The following is a 26,347-nucleotide window of genomic DNA, read 5'->3' as shown; positions in this document are numbered from 1 at the left end:
TCGCTGGATGTTCAGCTCCCAGCCTTGGTCACCCTGGAGCCATGTCTCCGTGATCCCAACTATATCATAGTCATTAATAGCTATCTGCACATTCAACTCATCCACCTTATTACGAATGCTCCTTGCATTGAGACACAAAGCCTTCAGGCTTGTTTTTACAACACTCTTACCCCTTATACTATTATGCTGAAAAGTGGCCCTTTTTGATTTTTGCCCTGGATTTGTCTGCCTGCCACTTTTACTTTTCACCTTGCTACCTATTGCTTCTACCCTCATTTTACACCCCTCTGTCTCTACGTTCACACATTTAAGAAACCCTTTCCCTTTAACTTCATCCTCCACTATCCCATTCGACACCCCTCCCCCCTTATTCAGTTTAAAACCACCCGTGTAGCAGTGGCAAACCTGCCTGCCAGAATGCTGGTCCCACACCTGTTAAGATGCAATCCGTCCCTTTTGTACAGTTCCCCCTTACCCCAAAACAGATCCCAGTGATCTAAGAATCTAAATCCCTGCCCCGTGCACCAGTTCCTCAGCCACACGTTCAGGTCCCGTATCTCCCTGTTCCTGCTCTCGCCAGCACGAGGAACTGGAAGCAAACCGGAGATAACAACCCTGGAGGTCCTGCTTTTCAGCATTTTTCCGAGCTCTCTGAAGTCACGCTGCAGAATATTCATCCCCTTCTTTCCGACATCGTTTGTGCCGACATGCACTACCACTTCCGGCTGTTCACCTTCGCCCTTGAGGATTTTCTGCACTCTGTCCGTGACATCCTGGATCCTGGCACCAGGAAGGCAGCACACCATCCTCGCATCCCGTCTGTTGCCGCAGAAACCCCTGTCCGTACCTCTCACAATGGAGTCTCCCACTACAATGGCGTTGCCTGACGTTGGCCTTTTTGGTTTTGGCTCAACAGCCCTATTCGCATCGCAAGCCAGTCTGCCGCTCAGTGTAATAACGTCTTCTGTCCCGACAGCTTCTAAGTGGGTGAACCTGTTCACAAGAGGTACAACACCCGGGGACGTTTGCATTCCATGCTACCCTCCCTTTCTCGCTGTCTCCCACCTTCTCTCTTCCAGTACCTTAGGTGTAACAATCTTACTGTAGGACTTGTCGAGGAACGACTCAGTTTCTCGGACGAACCGGAGGTCATCCACTTGCTTCTCCACTTCCCCAACACGGTCCTTCAGGAGCTCTACCTGGATGCACTTCTCGCATTTGCAGCAGCCAGAGGCACCAGCAGTGTCCTTGACCTCCCACATCATGGCTGATCATCCCCTATCAATAACCCATGCCTGCCTTCTCCCCATATCCCTTGATTCCACTAGCCCCTAGAGCTCTATCTAACTCTCTCATAAATCCATCCAGTGACTTGGCCTCCACTGCCCTCTGTGGCAGGGAATTTCACAAATTCACAACTCTCTGGGTGAAAAAGTTTTTTCTCACCTCAGTCTTAAATAGCCTCCCCTTTATTCTAAGACTGTGGCCCCTGGTTCTGGACTTGCCCAACATTGGGAACATTTTTCCTGCATCTAGCTTGCCCAGTCCTTTTATAATTTTATGTTTCTATAAGATCCCTCCCTCATCCTTCTAAACTCCAGTGAATACAAGCCTAGTCTTTTCAATATTTCCTCATATGACAGTCCCGCCATCCCAGGGATTAATCTCGTAAACCTACGCTGCACTGCCTCAATCACAAGGATGTCCTTCCTCAAATTAGGAGACCAAAACTGTACACAATACTCCAGATGTTGTCTCACCAGAGCCCTATACAACTGCAGAAGAACCTATACTGAAATCCTCTTGTTATGAAGGCCAACATTCCAGGTCAGCTTTCTTCACTGCCTGCTGTACCTGCACGCCAACTTTCAGTGACCAGTGTACAAGGACACCCAGGTCTCGCTGCACCTCCCCTAACCTAACCCATTGAAATCATAATCTGCCCCTTGTTTTTGCTGCCAAAGTGGATAACCTCACATTTATCTATAATACTGCATCTGCCACGCATCTGCCCAATCACTCAACCTGTCCAGGTCACCCTGTAACCTCCTAACATCCTCTTCACAGTTCACACTGCCGCCTAGCTTTGTGTCATCCGCAAACTTGCTCGTGTTGCTCCTAATTCCCTCTTCCAAATCATTAATATATATGGTAAACAGTTGCGGCCCCAACACCGAGCCTTGCGGCACTCCACTCGTCACTGCCTGCCATTCTGAAAAAGGACCCGTTCACTCCTACTCTTTGCTTCCTGTCTGCCAACCAATTTTCTATCCACATCAACACCCTACCCCCAATACCATGTGCTCTAATTTTAGTGGTTCATGTTTGCAACAGACTGTGGGCCGAAGAGCCTATTCCATTTGCTGTACTGTTCTATGTGTTAGAAACATAGAAACATAGAAAATAGGTGCAGGAGTAGGCCATTCGGCCCTTCGAGCCTGCACCGCAATTCAATATGATCATGGCCAGGTTATACCCCCTGGTTCCAGATTTACCCTCAATGTTAAATTTCAATAAGATCACACTTTTTTCTATGCTTCAATAACCACAGGCCCAACCTTTTCAATCTTTCTTCATAAGTCGACCCATCATCCCAGGGGCTAACCTAGTGAATCTGCACTAGCCCCAACACGGGTGTATCCTTCCTTATGTAGGCAGATCGAATCTGCATGCAATACTCTGAACGTAATCTCACCGCAATCCTGTAAAGTTGCCCCAACCTCCAGATATCTTTACTGCAAGCTCTCGTGGTGTGACTGTTTAAATAATAATTGTCTTTATTCCGGTGCATAACCTCACATTTTCATGCATTATATTCCATATGCCAACTTTTAAGAGGATTAGGTTGCTTTAAATATCAGTCAACCAACTAACCTGTTGTGACAATCCCCCAGCTTCTGAGAGATCCCAGTTTTTGTCTTTTTTTTACCTGCAGAATTAACAAAAAAATGTGCTTACATTTTTATACTACCATAGCAAGACTTAAATCAATCTATGGGTTATTTAATGCTGTGTTAAAGCCGTTACTTTCCCTTTGTTCACAACTCCCAGCCCGAACACACCCTACAAAAAAGCAGATTGTCCTCACCACTATGTCAAGTGGCTGCTTTACAATTTAAAAAAAAACGTTCTATTTCATAACCTGATAACGTTTTTACAGGTATAGTTATTTATCTGGTTTCAAAGAAGCAACAAGATAGAATGTGGCCATTGTAAAGGTGCTTAATTTGTGAATAGATTGACTTGATCAGGCAGCTTTAAAGAGTAGACAAGTTTGTGGTTAAAATCTATTTCTGAACTAAGTGCAAGAAAGCTAAGACGACATTGGAGAGATGAGACTGTATCCATCTTAAAACAGTATTCAACAGTTGGCAGGAGTAGCAGGATTAATACATCAAAGTTGTACTATATAACTTCATATTAAGTTTTAGAAATTCCCATGGAGATCTGACTTTAAAATAAATATCATTGGATTTGCTGATGTTTCTAAATGTAAATTTCTGGATATTAGATTTGTATTTCATTAAAAGTACTCCAGAGAATTAATTTCCCCCCGGCATGCTGTTTATGCATTTAATTTCATTTCCTTGCATTTAAAAAGTTTTGTCTGACATTTAATTTCAAAGGCATTTGATCATATATTATCTGCAATAGAAGATATCTCTGGGCAAATTGGAAACAATTATCTTAGAGACAAGTAAGTAAACAGTGATTTCTACAATGTTGCATAAATATTTGTGTCAATTTAATGCTTCCCTAATTGTGCAGATGATATATTTCTAAACCATTTTTAGGGAGGGATGCCACATGATCAACTGGTTCTTGTTTCTCCTGGTTAATTGCTAGGCCTGTATCCGTGCAGGGAACATTACTTATCACATACCTCCATACTCATATAGTCTGACATTGCTTTTGAAACCACATAAATATTGAAGGTCAGGCAGATCCTGAGATGTTGACTAATCCACTGAGCTACTCCAGCTCTGTCTTCAAATATTACAAGAAATTGCAACAAATGTTGGACCATCACACAAACCAACCTCTCTTCCATTGACTCCATTTATACCTCGCGCTTGCTTCCCCGGCAAGGCCAGTAGCATAATCGTGGACGGGTTGCACCCTGGCCATTCTCTCTTCTCCCCTCTTCCATCAGGCAAAAGGTATAGAAGTGTAAAAACACACACCTCCAGATTCAGGGACTGTTTCTTCCCAGCTGTTATCAGCCAACTGAATTATCTTACCACAACTGCAGAGCAGCCCTGAACTACTATCTACCTCAGTGGTGATCCTCGGACTATCTTTGTTCGGACTTTACTGGCTTTATCTTGCACTAAACGTTATTCCCTTATGTAACTGTACACTGTAAATGGCTCGATTGTAATCACTTAAGCGCCTGTCCCATTTGGCTGTCATTCGCACGCCATTTACGTGACCTACTAGCGTGTGGGTAGCGCGTGTGAGCGGGTGGGTAGCGCGGGACGGGCGCATGGAGTGGTGTGGAGGAGTGTGGACTTCGTCCTGCACGAAATCTTCGCGCGCCACCAGCCTGTCGCGTAACTGACGGCCAAAGTGGGACAGGCCCAAGACCCTGGCGCGACGCAACGTCTCACCTCTAACAGCAGCAGAAGCAGGCAAACGATCGCCGAGCTCGGCCTGAGGCTCACGGCCGTTGCGGATCCGGATCCGCCCCCACTCCTACTCCCAGAGCGGGGCCAAGACGATTGGAGATAGACACAAAATGCTGGAGTAACTCAGTGGGACCGGCAGCATCTCTGGAGAGAAGCAATGGGGGACGTTTTGGGTCGAGACCCTTCTTTAGACTGAAGAAGAGTCTCGACCCGAAACATCATCCATTCCTTCTCTCCAGAGATGCTGGAGGTCCCGCTGAGTTACTCCAGCAATCTGTGTCTATCTTCAAATGACGTCACGCTCCAGACGGGTGTGCGGAGCATGATGACGCGCCCGACCGTAGCGCTTCTGTCACTACCGGCCTGTCACGTGGGACAGGCCCTTTATTATCTTTCTGCTGACTGGTTAGCATGCAACAAAAGCTTTTCACTGTACCTCGGTATACATGTCGAAACTGAACTGTACATTATAATATTTTTATTTTATAACTATTCGGGTATTCAAAATATTTTCATACCAATAACATTTTATCAAATTATTTCATTTAAAATGTTGACTATTTTGCGATTCTTTCCTAATCTCTGATTTTGACTAGCCTACATAAGGCATAATAAGGGGTTTCTATAAAATATACATTATGGCGGTTTGTTCTTTTTTTTCCCTAGGTGGACTAACTTTGACAGAAAGTATCTAAGTAAAATAATGATGAGGAAATCTGCACAGATTAGCCGGGACAAAATCCTAAGTGTTTTCCGTGAGCTGAATCTGAAGGATGCCATCAGATATGTTTCTGAGGTAATCTAGCCAGTTGGTCAGTTCCTGTAGTGCTGGTAATCTCACCAGTTAGTCAGTTCGTGTAGTTCTCTGCAGTCCCAGTGCAGAGAAAGCAGTTCATCACCAATGCTTACCATTTAGCTGGCGCATTGCATTTTGATTCTGGGAACAATTTCAAGGATATCAAATTCCTGGAAAGGATATTTCAGAAGACTAGCTAATACAAACAATGTTTGATTTCCAGTGAGAATGTCGCCTTGTTTTACCTGGCTGTGTTATTAGAGTCATAGAGTGGTACAGTGTGGAAACAGGCCCTTCGGCCCAACTCACCCACACCGGCCAAAAATGTCCCATCTACCCTAGTCCCACTTGCCTGCGCTTGGTCCATAACCCTCCAAACCTGTGCTATCCATGTACTTGTCCAACTGTTTCTTAAACGATGGGATAGTCCCAGCCTCAACTACCTCCTCTGGGAGCTTGTTCCATACACCCATCACCCTCTGTGTGGAAAAGGTTACCCCTCGGATTCCTATTTAATCCGTGGGGTAACCTTAGTCCTCTGGTTCTCGTTTCTCCTACTCTGGGGAAAGACTGTGCACCTACCCGATCTTTGCAAATTATACTTGTGGGCGCATTGCATTTGATTCTGGGAACAATTTCAACTATATCAAATTCCTGGAAAGGGTATTTCGGAAGACTAGCGTATTCAAACACTGCTTGTGGATCAAGCTAATTTAGTGAACAAGCTAAGTGTTGGGTGAAGGTAGACACAAAATGTTGGAGTAACTCAGTGGGACGAGCGGCATCTATGGAGAGAAGGAATGGGTGACGTTTCGGGTCGAGATCTTTCAGTCTGAAGAAGGGTTTTGACCCGAAACGTCACCCATTCCTTCTCTCCAGAGATGCTGCCTGTCCTGCTGAGTTACTCCAGCATTTTCTGTCTATCTTCGGTTTAAGCCAGCATCTGCAGTTCCTTCCTGCACTAATTATGGGGTGAGACCAGCTCACTTATTGTGTCCAATAAAAATATGTTAATGGTCATGACTTAAACTGCTGGTTCTGTCTGGTCAACAAGAGACGCAACTGTTGTTTATTCTGATGATCAGTAGTATATATTGATGATAATAAAGCACTTGAAGTGGCCACTGAGCTCTTAAACTTGTGGCAGTTTTAAAAGAAGAGGCGGCTTTAAATTTCTGTTGCAATATTTGAATTATTGGTCCACTGACTTGGTATCACTGACCCAATGCAGATGTATTACCTACAGTTGTTTCAAGTAATGCCTGACAAGTTAGGATAACCTTTAGTGCTTTTACTTCAGAAGGATATCTAGTCAATTTGCAATAGGTGATGAATCACATTTATTTACTTCTAACTCCATGTGAGATTTACTGCTTTTCATCTTTGCAGGGAGAGCGGCGAGGGTCCTTGGCTTTTATACGCTCGAGTAGCGATGTTAATGTTGACTTCACAGGTCCTCGTCATTCTATTGTCGATTCGTCTGTCTCCGCAGTGCTGTAAGTATAATTCATGACTATCAGTCACTTCCAAGGAGAGATATTTTAGGCTTGCATTTCCCTCCATCAGCCTAGAGTGAGAAATGACGTTCCTTCTGTCTTGACAAATGACTTGTGACTTCCAAAACAGTCCACAACATGATTTAAGAAGCTTTTGTGTTGATGCAACTGTTCTCACAGTGTCAAAAGTGGTTTACTGGCAGTAGTACACTCACAAATATTCTTAAATGTGAGCAAGGGAAAGTGGAACAGTGCAGGATAGTAACAGGCCATTCGACCCACTGTGTCTGCACTGGCCATGATGCCAATCTAAACCAATCCCATTTGCCTGTACATGGTTAAGAAACACAAAATGGGTGCGGGAGACGGCCATTCGGCCCTTCGACCCATCCAACATAGGTGATCATCCAAAATCAGTACCCTGTTCCTGCTTTCTCCCCATATTCCTTGATTGCATTAGCCCTAAGAGCGATATCTAACTCACTGTTGAATCCCTCTGTTCCCTGCCTGTTGATGAGTCTGCCTAAATACCAACAGGAATGTCTGTAATCTACAGTTGGAAACTCACATAACTTTGTGGGCTTTCACACACGGTGAAAGCCCACAAAGGCTGAAAGGCTAGATATTATTTTAATTGTTTTAAATTTACATGTCAGGTCAGGTGTTTATAGGTCAGGTGTTTTATGCCCCAAAACAGAACAATGGGCTCTTACAAGCAGCGACACAACAGATATGTAAACACAGTACACTGTAAACACCTTAATAAGCAACAACAACAAAAGTTTGCTGTATTAAAAAAAGAACAGATAATTAGACAGGTACATGGATAGGACAGGTTTGGAGGGATATGAACCAAGTACAGGCGAATGGGACTCGTATAGATAGGCCATGCTGGCCTGTGTGGGCAAGTTGAGCCGAAGAGCCTGTTTCCACACTGAATTACTCTAACAATTGTGCAGGGAGGCAGTAACAATGCAGGCAGATGATAATGGCTCCCTCATGCTGCAGAACCTTTGTACAAATCAATCCATTCCTGTTCTTTTATGCATTTATTATCTATATATTTTTAGCCTAGAAATGTCTTCTCTTTCACAGAAAGATGCGGATTAAGGAAATCTATGATTAAAGTCAAGTCAAGTTTATTCGTCACATACACATAGGATATGCAGTGAAATGAAAAGTGGCAATGCTTGTGGATTGTGCAAAAAAAACAAACAAACTACAAGCAGAATGGAACAGAATCACATGTTCACATATTACATATTTGTGGGAGGGGAATAAAAAGGAAAAAAACTGCAATTTAAAAAAGACACTACACAACAATAGAGTGGTACAGTAAAAGTTAGTCCCTGGTGAGATAGGAGTTTACAGTCCTAATGGCCTTTGGAAGAAACTCCTTCTCATCCTCTCCGTTCTCACAGCATGGCAACAGAGGCGTTTGCCTGACCGTAGCAGCTGGAACAGTCCGTTACTGGGGTGGAAGGGGTCTCCCATCATCTTGTTGGCTCAGGATTTGCACCTTCTGATGTATAGTTCCTGTAAAGCCATCACTTCCAAATGTGCAGCACTCCATACTGTTAGTATTAAGTTTCTGTAGTGGAATTCCAACCCGGGGCACTCCCTCTCTTGCAGGAGAATGGTACCATCCCGGGCAACAAGAGATTTTGACAAAATGCTATTTGTTTATTTCAGGAGGGAGAGTACCAGTGAGGTGTGCTTGGACATGCATGCAATTGACAACAGAGTGAAGAGCGTCAAGGATCGTGAAGAAACAGTTACTCACCACATGTTACATCAACATCTGTACAAACCCAGGCAAAGAGTAAGTAAACTCATGTAGTTCATTTAGATCATAAGATCATTAGTGAAAGGAGCAGAATTAGGCCATTCGGCCCATCAAGTCTAATCTGCTATTCAATCATAGCTGATCTATCTAACCCCATTTTCCCGCCTTCTCCCCATAACCTCTCACCCATTTTGACTGTTGCCACATATTTGTTGGGGAAGCTCTCTTAATTTTACATTTTTATTTCAGTTTAAAACATCCCCATGTGATATTTGAAGAACGGTCCCCATCCCAAGTTTTGTCTGTCCATTCCCTCCTCGGATGCTGCTTGACACGCTGAGTCCCTTCCAGATTTTATTTTTCCACTTGATCACTAGTTGGTTTGTCATTTCTATTGTTGATTGGTAAGGATGTCGGGGTTATGGGGAGAAGGCAGGAGAATGAGTTTAGAAGGATGAGGGGCATCTCATTAAAACTTACTGAATATTGAAAAGGCCTGAAAGTGAATGTGGAGAGGTGACGTTTCGGGTCGAGACCTTTCTTCAGACTGAGAGACGGGGTAGACAAGAGGCAGATCTTTGTGATTGATTCTTCATAAATGAAAAATACATTAGTGAGAAAGTTGAAGACGCGCTGTTGCAGATTATAAGAAAGGTTTCTCTCCATGGAGTGAATAACACCTTCTCTGCCAACACCAGGTTTGCTTGAGTAATTTGAAGCAGGGAAAATTGGAATTTCAGGATTTTTGACATGTGCTCAGAGGAAATCTCTAGTGACATTGAACCAATAATGTCCACCACACAGAAAGACAGGGCACAGATGATCAGGAGCATCACTGGCTCTAGCACGTCACAAAAGAACAACTTACTAATAACCCCCCTCATTCCTTCACTCTAAGGTCAGGGACCTTATAACTCAATACTGAACAAACTGAATATAAAAACAGGGATGTATTGCGGAGGCTTTATAAGACTCTTAACATGACCGCATTAGGAGTATTGTGAGCAGTTTTGACCCCAGGAATTATTGGGTTCGCGTATGATGAGCGCTTGATGGCGCTGGACCTACACTTTAGACTGGAGTTTAGAAGGATGAGCGGGACTCATTGAAACCTACTGAATAGTGAAAGGCCTGGATAGAGTGGATGTGGAAAGGATGTTTCCAATAGTGAGAGAGTCTAGGATCAGAGTCCATAGCCTCAGAACAAAAGGATGTACCTTTAGAAAGGGGATAAGGAAGAATTTATTTAGTCAAGAGGGTGGTGAATCTGTAGAATTCATTGCCACTGAAGGCTGTGGAGGCCAAGTCTTGGATATTTTTAAGATGGAGATTGATAGATTCTTGATTAGTTCGGGTGTTATGGGGTGAAGGCAGGAGAATTTGGTGGGGAGAGAAAGATAGATCAGCCATGATTGAATGGTGGAATAGACTTGAGGGGCCAAATGGCCTAATTTTGCTCCTATAACTCAGTTTACTTATGAGCTTGTATCTTGCTCAGTGTTTTGCTAAATGCAGGTATGACAGACATGCATCCTATATCACTGAATCATTTTTACTTTAGTTGCATGAATTTGCATTTTCCTCAAGGAAATATGAAAAAGACAATAAGACATTGGAGAGTTGGAGATGTTTTTTTAATTTCATCAAGTGTTGGTTTCTGAATGTCTGAATGATGTTGGGGCTGTTTGTTCACCTCATTGAAATGGAATAGATTCCACCCCAGCTTTTCCCTCAGTGTGGTCAGAAGGAGAATACAAGAATCAAGGGAGATTCCTGGGTTCGGATGGTCACATGGTTAGCTCCAGCTTTGCACTGGGCATTTTGTGCAGATTATGATCTTTTCCTGTGTCCTGATGCATCCTGTGTTTAAGAAATGGCGTCGGAAGGAACAGCGGATACTGGTTTAAACCAAAGATGGACACAAAGCTGGAGTAACACCGGGACAGGCAGTATCTCTGGAGAGAAGGAATAGGCAGTGAAGAAAGCGAATGGTATGTTAGCATTCATAGCAAAAGGATTTGAGTATAGGAGCAGGGAGGTTCTACTGCAGTTGTACAGGGTCTTGGTGAGACCACACCTGGAGTATTCCGTACAGTTTTGGTCTCCTAATCTGAGGAAAGGCATTCTTGCCATAGAGGGAGTACAGAGAAGGTTCACCAGACTGATTCCTGGGATGGCAGGACTTTCATATGAAGAAAGACTGGATAGACTCGGCTTGTACTCGCTAGAATTTAGAAGATTGAGCGGGGATCTTATAGAAACTTACAAAATTCTTAAGGGGTTGGACAGGCTAGATGCAGGAAGATTGTTCCCGATGTTGAAGTCCAGAACAAGGGGTTACAGTTTAAGGATAAAGGGTAAATCCTTTAGGACTGAGATGAGAAAAACATTTTTTACACAGAGAGTGGTGAATCTCTGGAATTCTCTGCCACTGAATGTAGTTGAGGCCAGTTTGTTGGCTATATTTAAGAGGGAGTTAGATGTGGCCCTTGTGGCTAAAGGTATCAGGGGGTATGGAGAGAAGGCAGGTACAGGATACTGAGTTGGATGATCAGCCATGATCATATTGAATGGTGGTGCAGGCTCGAAGGGCCGAATGGCCTACTCCTGCACCTATTTTCTATGTTTCTATGTTTCAGAAGAAATGGGGTGTTGGTGACTAGCAGAAGCTAAATTCGTTTATTTTGTGTTTTCCCCTGAGCATCCTACCCTCTTCTCTTGTGCTGACATATTTCTTGCTGCGTGGAAGCCAGACTCAGCAACTTTGCAGCATTTCACTCGTGTACATGCCTAGGTTGTGGGGCAGTTGGGAAGAGCGGCCCCAGCCAAGATTCATGGTCCACATTTGTGAATTGACCGACCGACTTGGTTGATCATAAACAAAGTACGAACAAGGGGATATCACTACCTTTTGCAAGATTTGTAGTTCAGCTTCCAATTGGATATCTACTCCTTCCTTCCGAGAGGTTTTATTCTTTGAGAGATAAAATAACATCAGGATGGGCTACTCAGATAACTCCTTCATGCACTCAAAGATAAACAAAGGATGTTGGCGATAATCAGCATGCTTATCAATATCTGTGGGGAAATAGTTGATATCTCAGCCTGATAACTTCTCCGAGCCGAAATCTAAATTTATCGGATTAGAGAGGAGGTGAACAAACTGTTACTTCATAACATCCTTTGCATCACGATGTGTTTGTTGACTGGCCGAATGGTTTCTATTTAAAGTACAGCATTAATTACAGCCGCCACAAGCTATTACGAAACGAAGATGAGAAACAAGATAAAGAGATTTTCCACCGCACCATGAAAAAGAGACTTGAAAATTTCAAATCCACCAAGCTTGGGGCCAACTACGCCAGCAAGTTTAGGAATATGAAGAAAGAAAAAGCAGCTAAAAAGGTAAAATGCGCTTGCTGGTAGGATTTCCATTGAGAATGTCGCCTTGTTTTACCTGGCTGTGTTATTAGAGTCATAGAGTGATACAGTGTGGAAACAGGCCCTTCGGCCCAACTCACCCGCACCAGCCAAAAATATCCAATCTACCCTAGTCCCACTTGTCTGCGCTTGGTCCATAACCCTCCAAACCTGTCCTATCCATGTACTTGTCCAACTGTTTCTTAAACGAGGGGTTGGTCCCAGCCTCAACTACCTCCTCTGGGAGCTTGTTCCATGCACCCACCACCCTTTGTGTGAACAAATTACCCCTCGGATTCCTATTAAATCTTTTCCCCTTCATCTTGAACCTTAGTCCTCTGGTCCTCAATTCTCCTACACTGGGGAAGGACTCTGTGCATCTACCCGATCTTTGCAAATTATATCTGCGGTTGGACTAACTTCCTCAAAGTGTGTAAGGAGTGCTTTGTTTTGATTTATGGAGTTAGTGAGCAGGTAGTGGAATAAGACCCAATAGTTACTTTGTGTGAAAAAGTTACCCCTCAGATTCCTATTATATATTTTCCCCTTCACCTTGAGCTTATGTCCTCTGGTCCTCGATTCACCTACTCTGACTCTGTGCATCTATCGGTGAGACCAAGCGTAGGCTTGGCGATCGCTTCTCCCAACACCTCCGCTCGGTTCGCAATAACCAACCTGGTGACTCAGCACTTCAACTCCCCCTCCCATTCCGAATCCGACCTTTCCGTCCTGGGCCTCCTCCATGGCCAGAGTGAGGCCCACCGTAAATTGGAGGGGCAGCACCTCATATTCCGCTTGGGCAGTTTATACCCCAGCGGTATGAACATTGACTTCTCCAATTTCAGGTTGTCCCTGCTTTATCCTCCCCTTCCCAGCTCTCCCACAGCCCACTGTCTCTGTCTCTTCCTTTCTTCTTCCTCCCCCCCCACCCTTACATCAGTCTGAAGATGGGTCTCGACCCGAAACGTTGCCTATTTCCTTCGCTCCATAAATGCTGCCTCCTCCGCTGAGTTTCTCCAGCATTTTTGTCTACCTTCCATTTTCCAGCATCTGCAGTTCCTTCTTAAGCAACTGTGCATCTACCCGATCTCTTCCTTTCATGATTTTATACACCTCGATAAGATCACCCCTCATCCTCCTGCGCTCCAAGGAATAGAGTCCCAGCCTGCTCAACCTCTCCCATTAACACACAAATCTTTGGATACATGTGAAACCCAGAGATGGTCTGGAAGATATTGCAGGAGGCTGGAATGCCACTGGTGCCTGGGAGAGGGAGATCTACCCCTCTATCCTTGGTTGCTAGGATAAATATTCCTGCTCCTGGCACAGTAGGTGGTAAACATCCCAATTTGACAACAGTATAACCTGCGTATGCGGTGGGTTCTGATGGTGTAAACATTTTTTCCCTTTTATTAACCTCTTTCCACCCACTCTTGTCCATAATTGGAGGTAAGTACTGAGGCATTTGATTAGTTGTCGATTAGGGGTCGATCCTGACCTCGGTTGCTGTCTGTGTGAAGTTTGCACGTTTTCCTGTGAACGCGTGGTTTTCCTCCAGGTGCTTGGGGTTCCTCCCGCATTCCCAAAAATGTACAGATTTGTAAGTTAGTTGGCTTCTGTAAATTGCTCCTGGTGTGTGCAGAATAGGAAAGTGGGATAACACCAAACAAGTGTGTGGGTGATCAATGGTCAGCGTGGACTATGTGGGCCGAAGGGCCTGCTTCCACACTATGTCTAAACTAAACTTGATGGGATGGCTCACAGATACAAATAGAGTTTGTAAATGATGACATGAGGTCGATTGCTCCTTGCAAGATGATATGGAAATGTAGAGGGGGTGAAAGCCATCATGTTTTCTACAGTATATCAAGCTTTTGAATGAAAAACACAGCACGGAAACAGGTTCTTTGGCCCACAGAGTCCATCGACTATTGATCACACATTCACACTAGTTACCCCAATTTTGCATCCACTCCCTGCACATTAGAGGCAAATTAAACTACAAGCCTGTTAAACTACAAGCCTGCAAATCTTTGAGATGTGGGAGGAAACCAGGGTACCCAAAGGAAACCCACAGGGTTGCACAGGGTGAACATGCAAGCTCCACACAGTCAGCACCCAAGGTCAGGATGGAATCCAGGTCTCGGGTTCAGTGAGTCTACATCTTTACCAGCTGTGCCACCATGCTGCTTGATCAAGGTAATGAGTCTAGTTATGATTAAAGTTATTTAGCAAATGATAGGTAACATGTGAATGAAATGTCCATCATGAAACTAGCCTCCTTTGACTTCTGATGAGGCTTCTCTGCTTTTATTACAGAAACACAGCGATGCTTTGTCAAATGGAAAAATCCCAACGCAGACTGTTGCATTCCACATTGATAAAGGTAAACACATTGTATTTTACAATAAAAGTGTAAATAAAGTGTACATTTTACACTTAATGTAATGTTAAAATTGTACAAGGCATTGGTGAGGCCAATTCTGGAGTATGGTGTACAATTTTGGTCGCCTAATTATAGGAAGGATGTCAACAAAATAGAGAGAGTACAGAGGAGATTTACTAGAATGTTGCCTGGGTTTCAGCAACTAAGTTACAGAGAAAGGTTGAACAAGTTAGGTCTTTATTCTTTGGAGCGCAGAAGGTTAAGGGGGGACTTGATAGAGGTCTTTAAAATGATGAGAGGGATAGACAGAGGATAAGCTTTTCCTATTGACAGTAAGGAAGATTCAAACAAGAGGACTTAACCATATAACCATATAACAATTACAGCACGGAAACAGGCCATCTCGGCCCTTCTAGTCCGTGCCGAACACGTATTCTCCCCTAGTCCCATCTACCTGCATGACTTGAGAATTAAGGGACAGAAGTTTAGGGGTAACATGAGGGGGAACTTCTTTACTCAGAGGGTGGTAGCTGTGTGGAATGAGCTTCCAGTGGAAGTGGTGGAGGCAGGTACGATTTTATCATTTAAAAATAAATTGGATAGGTATATGGACAGGAAAGGAATGGAGGGTTATGGTCTGAGCGCAGGTAGATGGGACTAGGGGAAAATACGTGTTCGGCACAGACTTGAAGGGCCGAGATGGCCTGTTTCCGTGCTGTAATTGTTATATGGTTATATGGTTATTTTACCTTGTCCCTCTTCTTTCCAAACCTCATTGATGCTGACTGCATGATTTACAATAACATTACTTGCGTTATTTGGGATGTCAACATTTTATTCTGTCTGAAGAAGGGTCCCGACCTGTGACATCACCTGTCATTAGACTTTAGAGAGATGGCAAGAAAATGGGCCCTTCGGCCCAACGTGTCTGTGCCGACCAGCGATGACCCCATGCACTTTGTTTTCTTTTTGTTCAAGGCTCTAGATTCTGCAGTCTCCTGCATGTGTCTACCGCCTCTGTAATGCCCTGTCCCACTTAGGAAACCTGAACGGAAACCTCTGGAGACTTTGCGCCCCACCCAAGGTTTCCGTGCGGTTCCCAGAGGTTTTTGTCCGTCTCCCTACCTGCTTCCACTACCTGCAACCTCCGGTAACCACCTGCAACCTCCGGGAACCGCACGGAAACCTTGGGTGGGGCGCAAAGTCTCCAGAGGTTTCCGTTCAGGTTTCCTAAGTGGGACAGGGGCATTAGTTTGTGGGTGGGGGGGGGGGGAATTAGCGTCACTTATCTCACAGGATAGACAGCTATTCCTTTTGAATACTGGAAAACCTACTCAATGTAGGTTTATTGGCAAGCTCAGAGCTTGAATACAGGAAGCTGGGATTGTCTGATTGTGACTAGTGGCATCAATCAGCAAATAGTCTGTCGGAAGTGTTCCTCTACTGAGAGGGGTTTGGCACACTCCAGTCTCTCCGCTTCTCTGAGGTACTGAAGCTGGTAATTCAACGTTGGCTCACTGTGGTGATCCATCACAGGCAAAAGATGGAAACATCTGCCAGACCAATATTGTTCCAGTGACACTATGAAGTTGACTTTGAGGAAGTAATTAAACCCTTTTGGGATGGTGCTGTGGATGTTGTAATTGAATGTTGTTTTGTAGAAGAGCAGGGAAGTTAATCCCTGGTATCCAACATTCGGTAAAACAGATTATCTGTTCACAGTCATCGCTATTGCCTGTGGTTCTTTGCAGTCTGCTCATAGACTAATGTACCCCCAGCCTTACAACAGAGATGAAGGTTCAGATTGATTTTATTGACAACATTTGTTTTTTGTGTCTTTAAAGCTACTGTATGAATGCAAGTTTGCTTCCTCTTAACCTGCCATAAAATCGAGATCAACGATAGTTAACTCTGATTGTATGTAGATTGCAGGCAATTCCTTGTTGTAAAGTTGCCTTATTCCATTTTAACTTTGTCATCGTGAGTCAGCAAGAATAAAACTTCCAGTTGGCCTTGGAATTGAAATTATATATGCGGGGAGGTTCAGAAACTGTTTGAGCTGCACCGTTTTTGGAAGGTTTTTGTTCCATCCATTTGGATTGAGTTGCTGAGGCCTGCAGGCCAAGAACATCCCAAATTCTTGGCTTGTGTGAGTTTAGGTGACTGTGCAGCACCAAGTTGTAAATGTAATAGGTCCCCAGCTCTCATCAAATAAAATGAAGGTCACCTATATGGATGATCTTCTGCCTTTAAGTAAATCCTAGGATCTGGCAGATCATGTTACAGTCCCAGCATCATGCCCCATCCTCTGTTCTTTTATCGAGCTATTGCTCAGCATTTCAGATTTTCTTCACAAAACGAGGAAGATATGGTCATGAATTCAAATTGTATTTTCTTTAGAACTACTAAGGACTCTTGTAGAACTACTAAGGGCTCTTGTAGAACTACTAAGGGCTCTTGTAGGGTCACAATTTAAGGATAAGAGGGAAATCTTTTAGGACCGAGATGAGAAAATCATTTTTTACACAGAGAGTGGTGAATCTGGTGAATTCTCTGCCACAGAAGGTAGTTGAGGCCAGTTCATTGGCTGGATTTAAGAGGGAGATAGATGTGGCCCTTGTGGCTAAAGGGATCAGGGGGTATGGAGAGAAGGCAGGTACAGGATACTGAGTTGGATGATCAGCCATGATCATACTCCTGCACCTATTTTCTATGTTTCTGTGTTTCTATGTAGAAGCTGAATTGAATCTGTCAATGGGATTTCAGCCAGACTGTTCGGGTGGCACAGCTGGTAGGTAGTGAGTGATAGACGCACAAAGCTAGAGTAACTCAGCGGGACAGGCAGCATCTCTGGAGAGAAGGAATGGGTGATGTTTTGGTCTCGACCCAAAATGTCACCCATTCCTTCTCTCCAGAGATGCTGCCTGTTCCGCTGTTACTCCTGCTTTTTGTGTCTAGCTTCGATTTAAACCAGCATTTGCAGTTCTTTCCTACACGGGCGGAGTAGTGCTGCCTCACAGCACCAGAGACCTGGGTTCGATCCTGACCTTGGGCACTATCTGTGCGGAGTTTGCACGTTCTCCCTGCGGCTATGTGGGTTTTCTGCGGGTGCCCCGGTTTACTCCCACATCCCAAAGATATGCAGGTTTGCAGGTTGATTGGCTTCTGTAAAATGCCCTGAGTGTTGTTGCGTGTGGATGAGAAAGTGAGGTGACATGGAGAAAGTGTGAACTAGTGGTTGGTGTGGGCTGATGGGCCTCTTTCCATGCTGTATCTCCAAAATGTCAAAATAATTTTTTTACTCAGTAAAATCTGATTTCAAATCCAATACGCCTGCCAAAGAGATGAATGGTGGATTGATTGTACAACCATCTGAATGAATTTAATGTGTTATATACCTAAGAGCTGTCTCCTTTCCAATTCCTCTAGACTCTGACACAGAGGACAATTATGAAGCAGCAGATGGAGGAATCAGTTTCCTAATTACTGCCCCAAGTGCAGAAACAGACGAAACAAGAAATGGTAATCTACTTTATCTATAGAATGGATATGTAATTAATATTTCTTTGGATTATATTTGAGTCTTAAAAGTTTAATGGAAAATATCAGCTTGAAGAGTGTACCGTTATCGGGTGATTCTGCTGCTCTTGTTAAAGTACAGTAAACCCTTGTTTTAATGGGCCTCTATAATGGATTTCGGTAATAACGGACGGAGCTACCGATGGCCAGCCCTAGCTCACTCGGCCTCTCGTGCTGCCTCTGGGCCAGGCTGCCGACACCACCCCCCCACCCCATCATCTCGCTAGTTACCTCCCTAGCCGCTTACAAGCCCGGCTAGGGAGGTAACTAGCGCCACCCTCAGCCCATGCAGCTTCCTTGCGGTTTGCAGGCCCTATCTGCCATCACCACCGACAATGCCAGCATTCTGGCTGCCCGCGAGCCGCGACCATTGACTCCGCCGATCCTCTCCTCTCCCCGGCCTCCAGCAGGGCGGTGCCGACAACTCACCTGGATTCCACGCCCAGTTCCGGACCGAGAGTCTGAAGAAGTGTCTCGACCCGAAACGTCACCTATCCATGCTCTCCAGGGAAGCTGCCTGACCTGCTGAGTTACTCCAGCACTTACTTCCTTTCTGTGCATTCGCCAGCAACTGCAGTTGTTTGTTTCTACTGTAGTTACTTATACAATGATAATACCTTGGTTATAGTGGACAATCTGAATAATGAACGCCATCCCCTCTTTCTCCCCCCCCCCTGTCTAGTCCGTTATAACGAGGGTTTGCACATCCATTATACATTTACAATTTCCTGTTTGCTGCTGCTGAGGTTTTAATTTATAATTATAATGTGAAGACCTCTCCAGTCATTAAGGGCAGACCCAACATTCACGCATTCGACAATTCCAAGGCTGTTGAATCACACTGGGTTTGGGAGACGCCAATCTGTACATCCTATCATTTCCTCACAAACTCTGGAAATGCTACATGTCAAACATTGCTGCTTATGACCAAATTCTCCATATCGTCGGGGCCCGTGCTACGTTCTAACTTGTGGGGTTTTTTCCCAGCTGTGTTCTCTTTTCGTGGATTCAGATGTTGCAGTGTTTACAGTTGACCATAATGTGACTTTAGATTACATCGACAAGTAACTTGGGTGTCCTCCAGATATTCTTTTCACTAATCTATTTCTGCCACACCAAATTAATCTTGCAGGACTCGATAACCCGACCTTTTCTGCCGAGGAGGAGCAGTCAGATTTCCAAATGACTCCACCATGGGTGGCAGGAGAAGAAACCGTCATCCCATCTCAGCGGGCACGTTTACAGCTACCAAGGAGTCCCAACACCTTCAGGCGCCTTACACCTATGCAGCTCAGCACTCGATCCATTGATTCATTTTTGCTCGCCGACATCTCAGAGGAACATCCATTGTCTTTCCTACCTGAATCATCAATGTAATTTCATTCTCCACGTACTCCATAACATTGCATTGTGATCTCCATTGGTCTCCATTCTTCGCAGAACTTGCAAACGTTTCAAACGTAATAAGTTTATTTTTGTGTAGGAAAGGTGAAGTTACTGAATACCGAGGTTAAGAGAAAATGATAAGCAGCCAATAACCATTTGAGGAGTATGAATGGAACTGTTCCCTCTCTAATGCTGGGTTCATGGTTATTTAGAGACAAGACGATGTGCAGTTGAAATGTTTAGTTTATTGTCACGTACATAGAAACATAGAAAATAGGTGCAGGAGAAGGCCATTCGGCCCTTCGAGCCAGCACCGCCATTCATTATGATCATGGCTGATCGTCCCCTATCAATAACCCGTGCCTGCCTTCTCCCCATATCCCTTGATTCCACTAGCCCCCTAGAGCTCTATCTAACTCTCTCTTAAATCAATCCAGTGATTTGGCCTCCACTGCCCTCTGTGGCAGGGAATTCCATAAATTCACAACTCTCTGGGTGAAAATGTTTTTTCTCAGCTCAGTCTTAAATGACCTCCCCTTTATTCTAAGACTGTGGCCCCTGGTTCTGGATTCACCCATCAATGGAAACATTTTTCCTGCATCTAGCTTGTCCAGTCCTTTTATACTTTTAGATGTTTCTAGAAGATCCCCCCCTCTAAACTCCAGTGAATACAAGCCTGGTCTTTTCAATCTTTCCTCGTATGACAGTGCCGCCATCCCAGGGATCAATCTCGTGAACCTACGCTGCCCTGCTTCAATGCTGCACAGTATAGGTGCAGTGTTGCATGCTATCCAGCCAGTGGAAAGATCATACATGATTACAATCGAGTCATTGATAAGGGAATAACGTTTGGTGCAAGGTAAAGCCAGCAAAGTCCGACCAAGGATAGCCTGAGGGTCACCAATGAGGTAGAAAGTAGTTCAGGGGTGCTGTCTGGCTGTGCTTGGATGATTCAGTTGCCTGATAACAGTTGCAGAGGAGTCCGCTGGAGAAAATAGAGGTGTGGAATCAGTAGAAATATAATGAACTGAAATAAAAGAACAACTTTGAAGGAAAGAATTTAAATAGAAAACATTATTGAAGTATTTGGAATAGGTTGTGAAACCTCAAGGTTCTGTTCTGAAGCAGCCATTTAATTACATGTATCAATGATTTATACACAACTCAAGGTAAAGTTGCTTAATTTTGTAGCTGATACTAAAATATCAGATTAAGTTCATTGGATGCTGTTAGCATATAAAGTGGTGAAATCGTTAAAACGCTGACCGAACTCACGATCATGAGGAGTGACATTTTGATTTTAAAAGCATAATTTGAGGGAAGAATGGGAAATATGAAGGAGCAGCACGACTTGGAGTTTATTAAGTCACAGAGTGTTTATATCTCATAAATAACCCTCAGATGATTAAACGAGTTAAGGGTCTGTCCCACAAGCATGTGACTCCATGCGGCAAGCACGACCTAACGTGGTCGCTTGAGCTGTACGGCCTCGCGGGGCCCGTCCCACTTCGACCGCTGGAGCCGTATGGAGTTGTGCGGAGCTGGTCCCGACATCGCGCGGGGCTCCGAAAAACTGACCGTGTTAAAAAATTCCGCGCGGCAACGGCCTACCGGCCCGCAGCCGCCTCGATACCGTACGTCACGCGCGAACTTCCCGCGGACTTCGCTCGAACTTCATGTCACTCACTCGACCTCCGCGCGGCCCCCGCTTCTGGTTTGGTCGCGCTTGCCGCATGCAGGAGCATGCTGGTGGGACAGGCCCTTTAGGTCGCGCTTGCCGCATGGAGTCGCATGCTCGTGGGACAGGCCCTTAAGATTTTCAGACAAGTGGTACGAGATTTAAAAATGCAGATATAATTGTGAATCTATTTAAAACCGTGAAGCTTGGTGTGCATTTGCAGAACTCAGTGCAGGTTTGGGATCCGGTTTATCGAACAGATGTTGAGAAATTGTTGAGTGTACAACAGGTTCATATGCTGGCTGCTGGTGTTAGGAAGTATAGATGTTAAGAAACACTGAGGTAAACGTGAGTTTTTTTTTAATAAGATCAGAAAATTCCAGAGTTCATTTCACAACTGTTTAAAATTATGCAGAGGTGGAATATTTTGAATAGAAAATGTTTAATGATTGTTAGTTTAGAGTAAAGAATATAGATACAAGATAAGATGGTCAGTAAAGTACAAGATAAGACATGAGATTTTATCAGCAAATGGCACGTTTATTGTTACATGAAAAGCATTAGAAAGCGACAGTTTAAAAACGATTTTAATTTGTTTTTTGAGCACCTGGTATTCAAATCTTAAAGCTTATGATTTGGCTATTGTTCATATCTCTCCATTTTTGATGTACATCTTAATCCTATTTCATTTTCTGTACATCTACCTTTGTGCTTTTTCTTGTGTCTAATTCTCTAACTTTCCTATCTCTAATAGATTTGTCAATACTTGGCTGTGTTTCAGTGGATGGATCTCAGTAAATGGGTTTGAATTTAATGGCTGACTGGATGATTGCAATGATCTGCAGTTTCTTTGGGGTTCAATTGGAATGGGAGGGAGAAGTGGCCAGCTCAATACGGTAAATATTCCTCCTCATGCTGTTGGTCACGGTGTCGTACGGTGTGGAAACAGGCCCTTCAGCCCAACTTGCCCACACCGCCAACTTGTCCCATGTGCACAAGTCCCACTAGCCAGCTTTTGGTCCATATCCCTCTAAACCTGTCCTATCCATGTACATGCCTAATCGCTTCTTAACCATTGCAATAGTCCCTGTGAAACTGCGATAGTCCCTGCCCCAACTACCACCTCCGGCAGCTGGTTTCATACACTCATAGAAACATAGAAAATAGGTGCAGGAGTAGGCCATTCGGCCCTTCGAGCCATTCAATATGATCATGGCTGATCATCCAACTCAGTATCCTGTACCTGCCTTCTCTCCATACCCCCTGATCCCTTTAGCCACAAGGGCCACATCTAACTCCCTCTTAAATATAGCCAATGAACTAGCCTCAACTACCTTCTGTGGCAGAGAATTCCACAGATTCACCACTCTCTGTATAAAAAATGTTTTTTTTTTTTAAATCTCAGTCCTAAAAGATTTCCCCTTTATCCTTAAACTGTGACCCCCTTGTTCTGGACTTCTCCAACATCGGGAACAATCTTCCTGCATCTAGCCTGTCCAACCCCTTAAGAATTTTGTAAGTTTCTATAAGATCCCCCCTCAATCTTCTAAATTCTAGCGAGTACAAGCCGAGTCTATCCAGTCTTTGTGTGAAAATGTTGCCCTCTGATTCCTATAAAATATTTCCCCCTTAACCTTAAACCTATGCCCTCAGGTTCTCAATTTCCCCTACTCTGGGCAAGAGACTCTGTGCATCTACTCGATGTATTCCTCATGATTTTATACTCTCTAAGACTTTATAAGATCACCTCATCCTCCTGCCCTCCAGAGAATAGAGTCCTGGCCTGTTCACAAAAGCGAGTTAGTCACTTTGGAGGGGGAATGTGTGGGAAGGAACTGCAGATGCTGGTTTAAATTGAAGATAGACACACAATGCTGGACTAACTCAGCGGGACAGGCAGCATCTCTGGAGAGAGTCTGAAGAAGGGTCTCGACCCTAAACGTCACCCATTCCGTCTCTCCAGAGATGCTGCCTGTCCCGCTGAGTTATGGCAGTATTTTGTGTCTAACTTTAGAGGGGGAGCTGTACTCTGCACCTGGTGTACACACACCTTGATCTGTGAGCCTGGATCCTGACCACCTGAAATGGCTTAAAGTCATCATTAGTGATAATCCAAAAATTCAAGCACACTCTCCCGTTTAAAGTGATAATCCCAATATTTGAGCACACTTTCTTGTTTTAAGTGAAACAAAATAGGCGGGAAATCAACTTTTCAAATAATTAATTTGGACATAACGGTTATTCCACCACTTCCAATTTTACTTTGAGCACGATTGTTACTAACCTGAAGTTTAAACTGTTGACAAATGATGATGAAATCCATCTACATTCTACAGGCTGTGGGGTCTGCATCTTCCACTTTTCTCTCATCATCAAGCCTACTATCACTTAGCACTGTTTTACAACTTTGCTGATTAAATTAACGCTTCATTAACTTTTGCTGAAACTTGGATTAACTGATATTATTTCCTCTCTCGCTCTTCTCTTGTCATTTGGTTAATAGAACTATTTTCTTCCTTCCCATTTGTTGTGACATTCTTTCTATTTATCTCTAGAGTCTGCCATGGTTTGCTATGGGGGAAAAAAAAGAATTCTTGCCATTGAATTAAAGTCACACATTACGATAGTGTGATAATATAAACAAAGCTTTGAGTTTCTAAGAGTATTATGTGCACATTCAGGCTGCTGTTAGTTCCACCCTATAAATGTTTTGTTGCTGCTGTGTGATTTATTGGTATATTATATTGTCAACATTTGGTTAGTGATATCCATAGTTCTTTGGCCTCTGGCTTATCTCATTCAACATCGAGATCAAGCTCTTTAGGTCAAAATGAATTGGAAGCTGGAAGATTAGAATATTTCTGTTTCTATCTGATAAAGGAATAGGGAAATATCCCTCAAAAATATTGACCCTTGCCCTAATTGAATTGTAATCTTTTGTGGAAAACTGCTCTTTTTTAAACAAATGCCTTGTGTTAAATAAGGCACTGCATTGCAGAAGACATCCAGATTTTCAGTGCCTCTAGTTTTTGCTTGGAGATTAGCCAATTGGCCAGTAATTTCAAATCTTCACTGAATCAATTTAATATTTAGCAGTTCTGAAGTTTGAATATAGTTTGGGTGAAATAAATGGGTTTGACTCAATGAAGCATTCTGACAATCATCCGTGCCGACCAGCAGTCCCCACACCATCCTACACACACTTGGGACAATTTACATTTACACCAAGCCAATTAACCTACAAACCTGCACATCTTTGGAGCGTGGGAGGAAACATGGGGAGAATGTACAAACTCCGTACAGACAGCACCCCTAGTCAGGATCGAACCCAGGTCTCCAATGCTGCAAGCGATGTAAGTCAGCGACTCTTCCGCTGTGCCACAGGCCGCCAACATAGAAACATAGAAAATAGGTGCAGGAGGAGGCCATTCGGCCCTTCGAGCCTGGCATGATCGATCATGGCTGATCGTCTCCTATCAATAACCCGTGCCTGCCTTCTCCCCATATCTCTTGACTCCACTAGCCCCTAGAGCCCTATCTAACTCTCTCTTAAATCCATCCAGTGACTTGGCCTCCACTGCCCTCTGTGGCAAGGAATTCCATAAATTCACAACTCTCTGGGTGAAAAAGCTTTTTCTCACCTCAGTCTTAAATGACCTCCCCTTTATTCTAAGACTGCGGCCCCTGGTTCTGGACTCGCCCCACATTGGGAACATTTTTCCTGCATCTAGCTTGTCCAGTCCTTTTATAATGTTATATGTTTCTATAAGATCCCCCTCATCCTTCTAAACTCCAGTGAATACAAGCCTAGTCTTTTCAATCTTTCCTCATATGACAGTCCCGCCATCCCAGGGATCAATCTCGTGATCCTACGCTGCACTTCCTCAATCACAAGGATGTCCTTCCTCAAATTAGGAGACCAAAACTCTTTTGTTTTGAGTTGCTTCCAAAGTACTTTTCCATTTATTTTTTATTTTTTGGTCGTGCTTAAATTTCAAGTCATTGATCCCAGGCTCATGACTGTCAGAAGCTGGAGAATTTGCCCTGAAATAATAAATTACAAGTTGAAATTTTAAAGAATTGGGAAATTGGAAATGGTAACTGTGAAATTATCGCAAAATCCACCTGGTTCACTAATTGTTCAGAGGGAAGGAATTGGGCTGTTTATTGCTAATTGCCATAGCCTTGAGGAGACAGTGATTAGCTGTCTGCCCCCAAATGTGACTCCTGTCCCAGCAATGAGGTTGACTCATCACTGCCTTTAAGTCCATGGAAATGAGTAATAGACAATGAAATCTAGATTTTAGTTACATCTGTATCCCATTTAAAAAATGAATACATCTATAGAGGACTGAAGCAAAATTGAACAGTTTGAGATGGTTTTTCATCTTTCAGTTGATTAAATGCGACATATTTTCCTACACTGACTTTATTTTGCTTTTGTGCAGGTAACTCCAAGACAATCCCAAGTCCCCCTCCTTTACCTAGCCCTTCCAACTTGGATGAAAAACTCTTTTCCTGGAAAGATGACCAAGCAAGTCAAAATGACTCTGGTGCTGACAGGCCCTCGAGGGTTTTTCCTTATCTCCAGAAGAACTGGGTGCCGAGCTATTCCTCACTGGAAAACGTAGAAACCCAGGTGCCCACCATCTCCGAACACGTGGTTGCACAAGAGGAGGATTCTGCTGAAACGCTCTCCAAAGCTGCTGTTGACAAGGTCAGTGAAGCAAGCCTCAACGAGGATGTCCAGCTTCCTCATTCTGACAGCAAAGAACTCAACGCAAAAGTGCAATACACCGACACGCTCTGTGAAGAGGGCGAGGACAGTAGTCCAAAGGATGCAGGGACACAGGAGCAGAAACCATTGATCAGCAAAGACACTAAGATGCACTCTGCGGCAGCCAAGCGGGTGCAGAATCGCCGCTCCTTCCATCGGCCCAAGCCTTTGCGTTATCCAATTCTCCAGAAACTTGGGTCTCTCCCAGTCTCTTGCCACATTCCCCCTCATTCCTTGGAACAAGAAGAAACACAGTTTTAAGCACAACAGTCAATTGCTTCACCAGCAAAAGAAAAAACATAGAGCCTGTTAATTAGTTAACTAGTCATTTGGTTATGCCATTCGAACCTTAAAGGAGCTCCACAGCAGTGCACAAGTCTTGGGAAAAATTGGAGCACTCCATTTAAAAGTTTGA

At 43.9% G+C, this 26,347-nt stretch overlaps 1 protein-coding gene across 1 annotated transcript in view; it reads left to right on the top strand.

Moving 5' to 3' along the window:
* slc9a3 (solute carrier family 9 member A3) overlaps nucleotides 1-25,739 on the top strand; it is a 178,351-nt gene extending 152,612 nt beyond the window's left edge. The window contains exons 9-17 of the mRNA XM_033016529.1: nucleotides 3,627-3,697; nucleotides 5,295-5,424; nucleotides 6,814-6,920; nucleotides 8,613-8,742; nucleotides 11,938-12,111; nucleotides 14,446-14,512; nucleotides 17,942-18,034; nucleotides 19,224-19,464; nucleotides 25,604-25,739. Of these exons, the coding sequence (XP_032872420.1) occupies nucleotides 3,627-3,697; nucleotides 5,295-5,424; nucleotides 6,814-6,920; nucleotides 8,613-8,742; nucleotides 11,938-12,111; nucleotides 14,446-14,512; nucleotides 17,942-18,034; nucleotides 19,224-19,464; nucleotides 25,604-25,607 (1,017 nt within the window). The 3' untranslated portion in view covers nucleotides 25,608-25,739. The remainder of the gene's footprint in view (nucleotides 1-3,626; nucleotides 3,698-5,294; nucleotides 5,425-6,813; nucleotides 6,921-8,612; nucleotides 8,743-11,937; nucleotides 12,112-14,445; nucleotides 14,513-17,941; nucleotides 18,035-19,223; nucleotides 19,465-25,603) is intronic.
* Nucleotides 25,740-26,347: the final 608 nt, after the last annotated feature.

Source organism: Amblyraja radiata, chromosome 2, assembly GCF_010909765.2.
Source record: "Amblyraja radiata isolate CabotCenter1 chromosome 2, sAmbRad1.1.pri, whole genome shotgun sequence".
Lineage (NCBI taxonomy): Eukaryota > Metazoa > Chordata > Chondrichthyes > Rajiformes > Rajidae > Amblyraja > Amblyraja radiata.
Note: the sequence above shows the minus strand (reverse complement) of the source record. Positions and strands in the feature narration are given on the sequence as shown.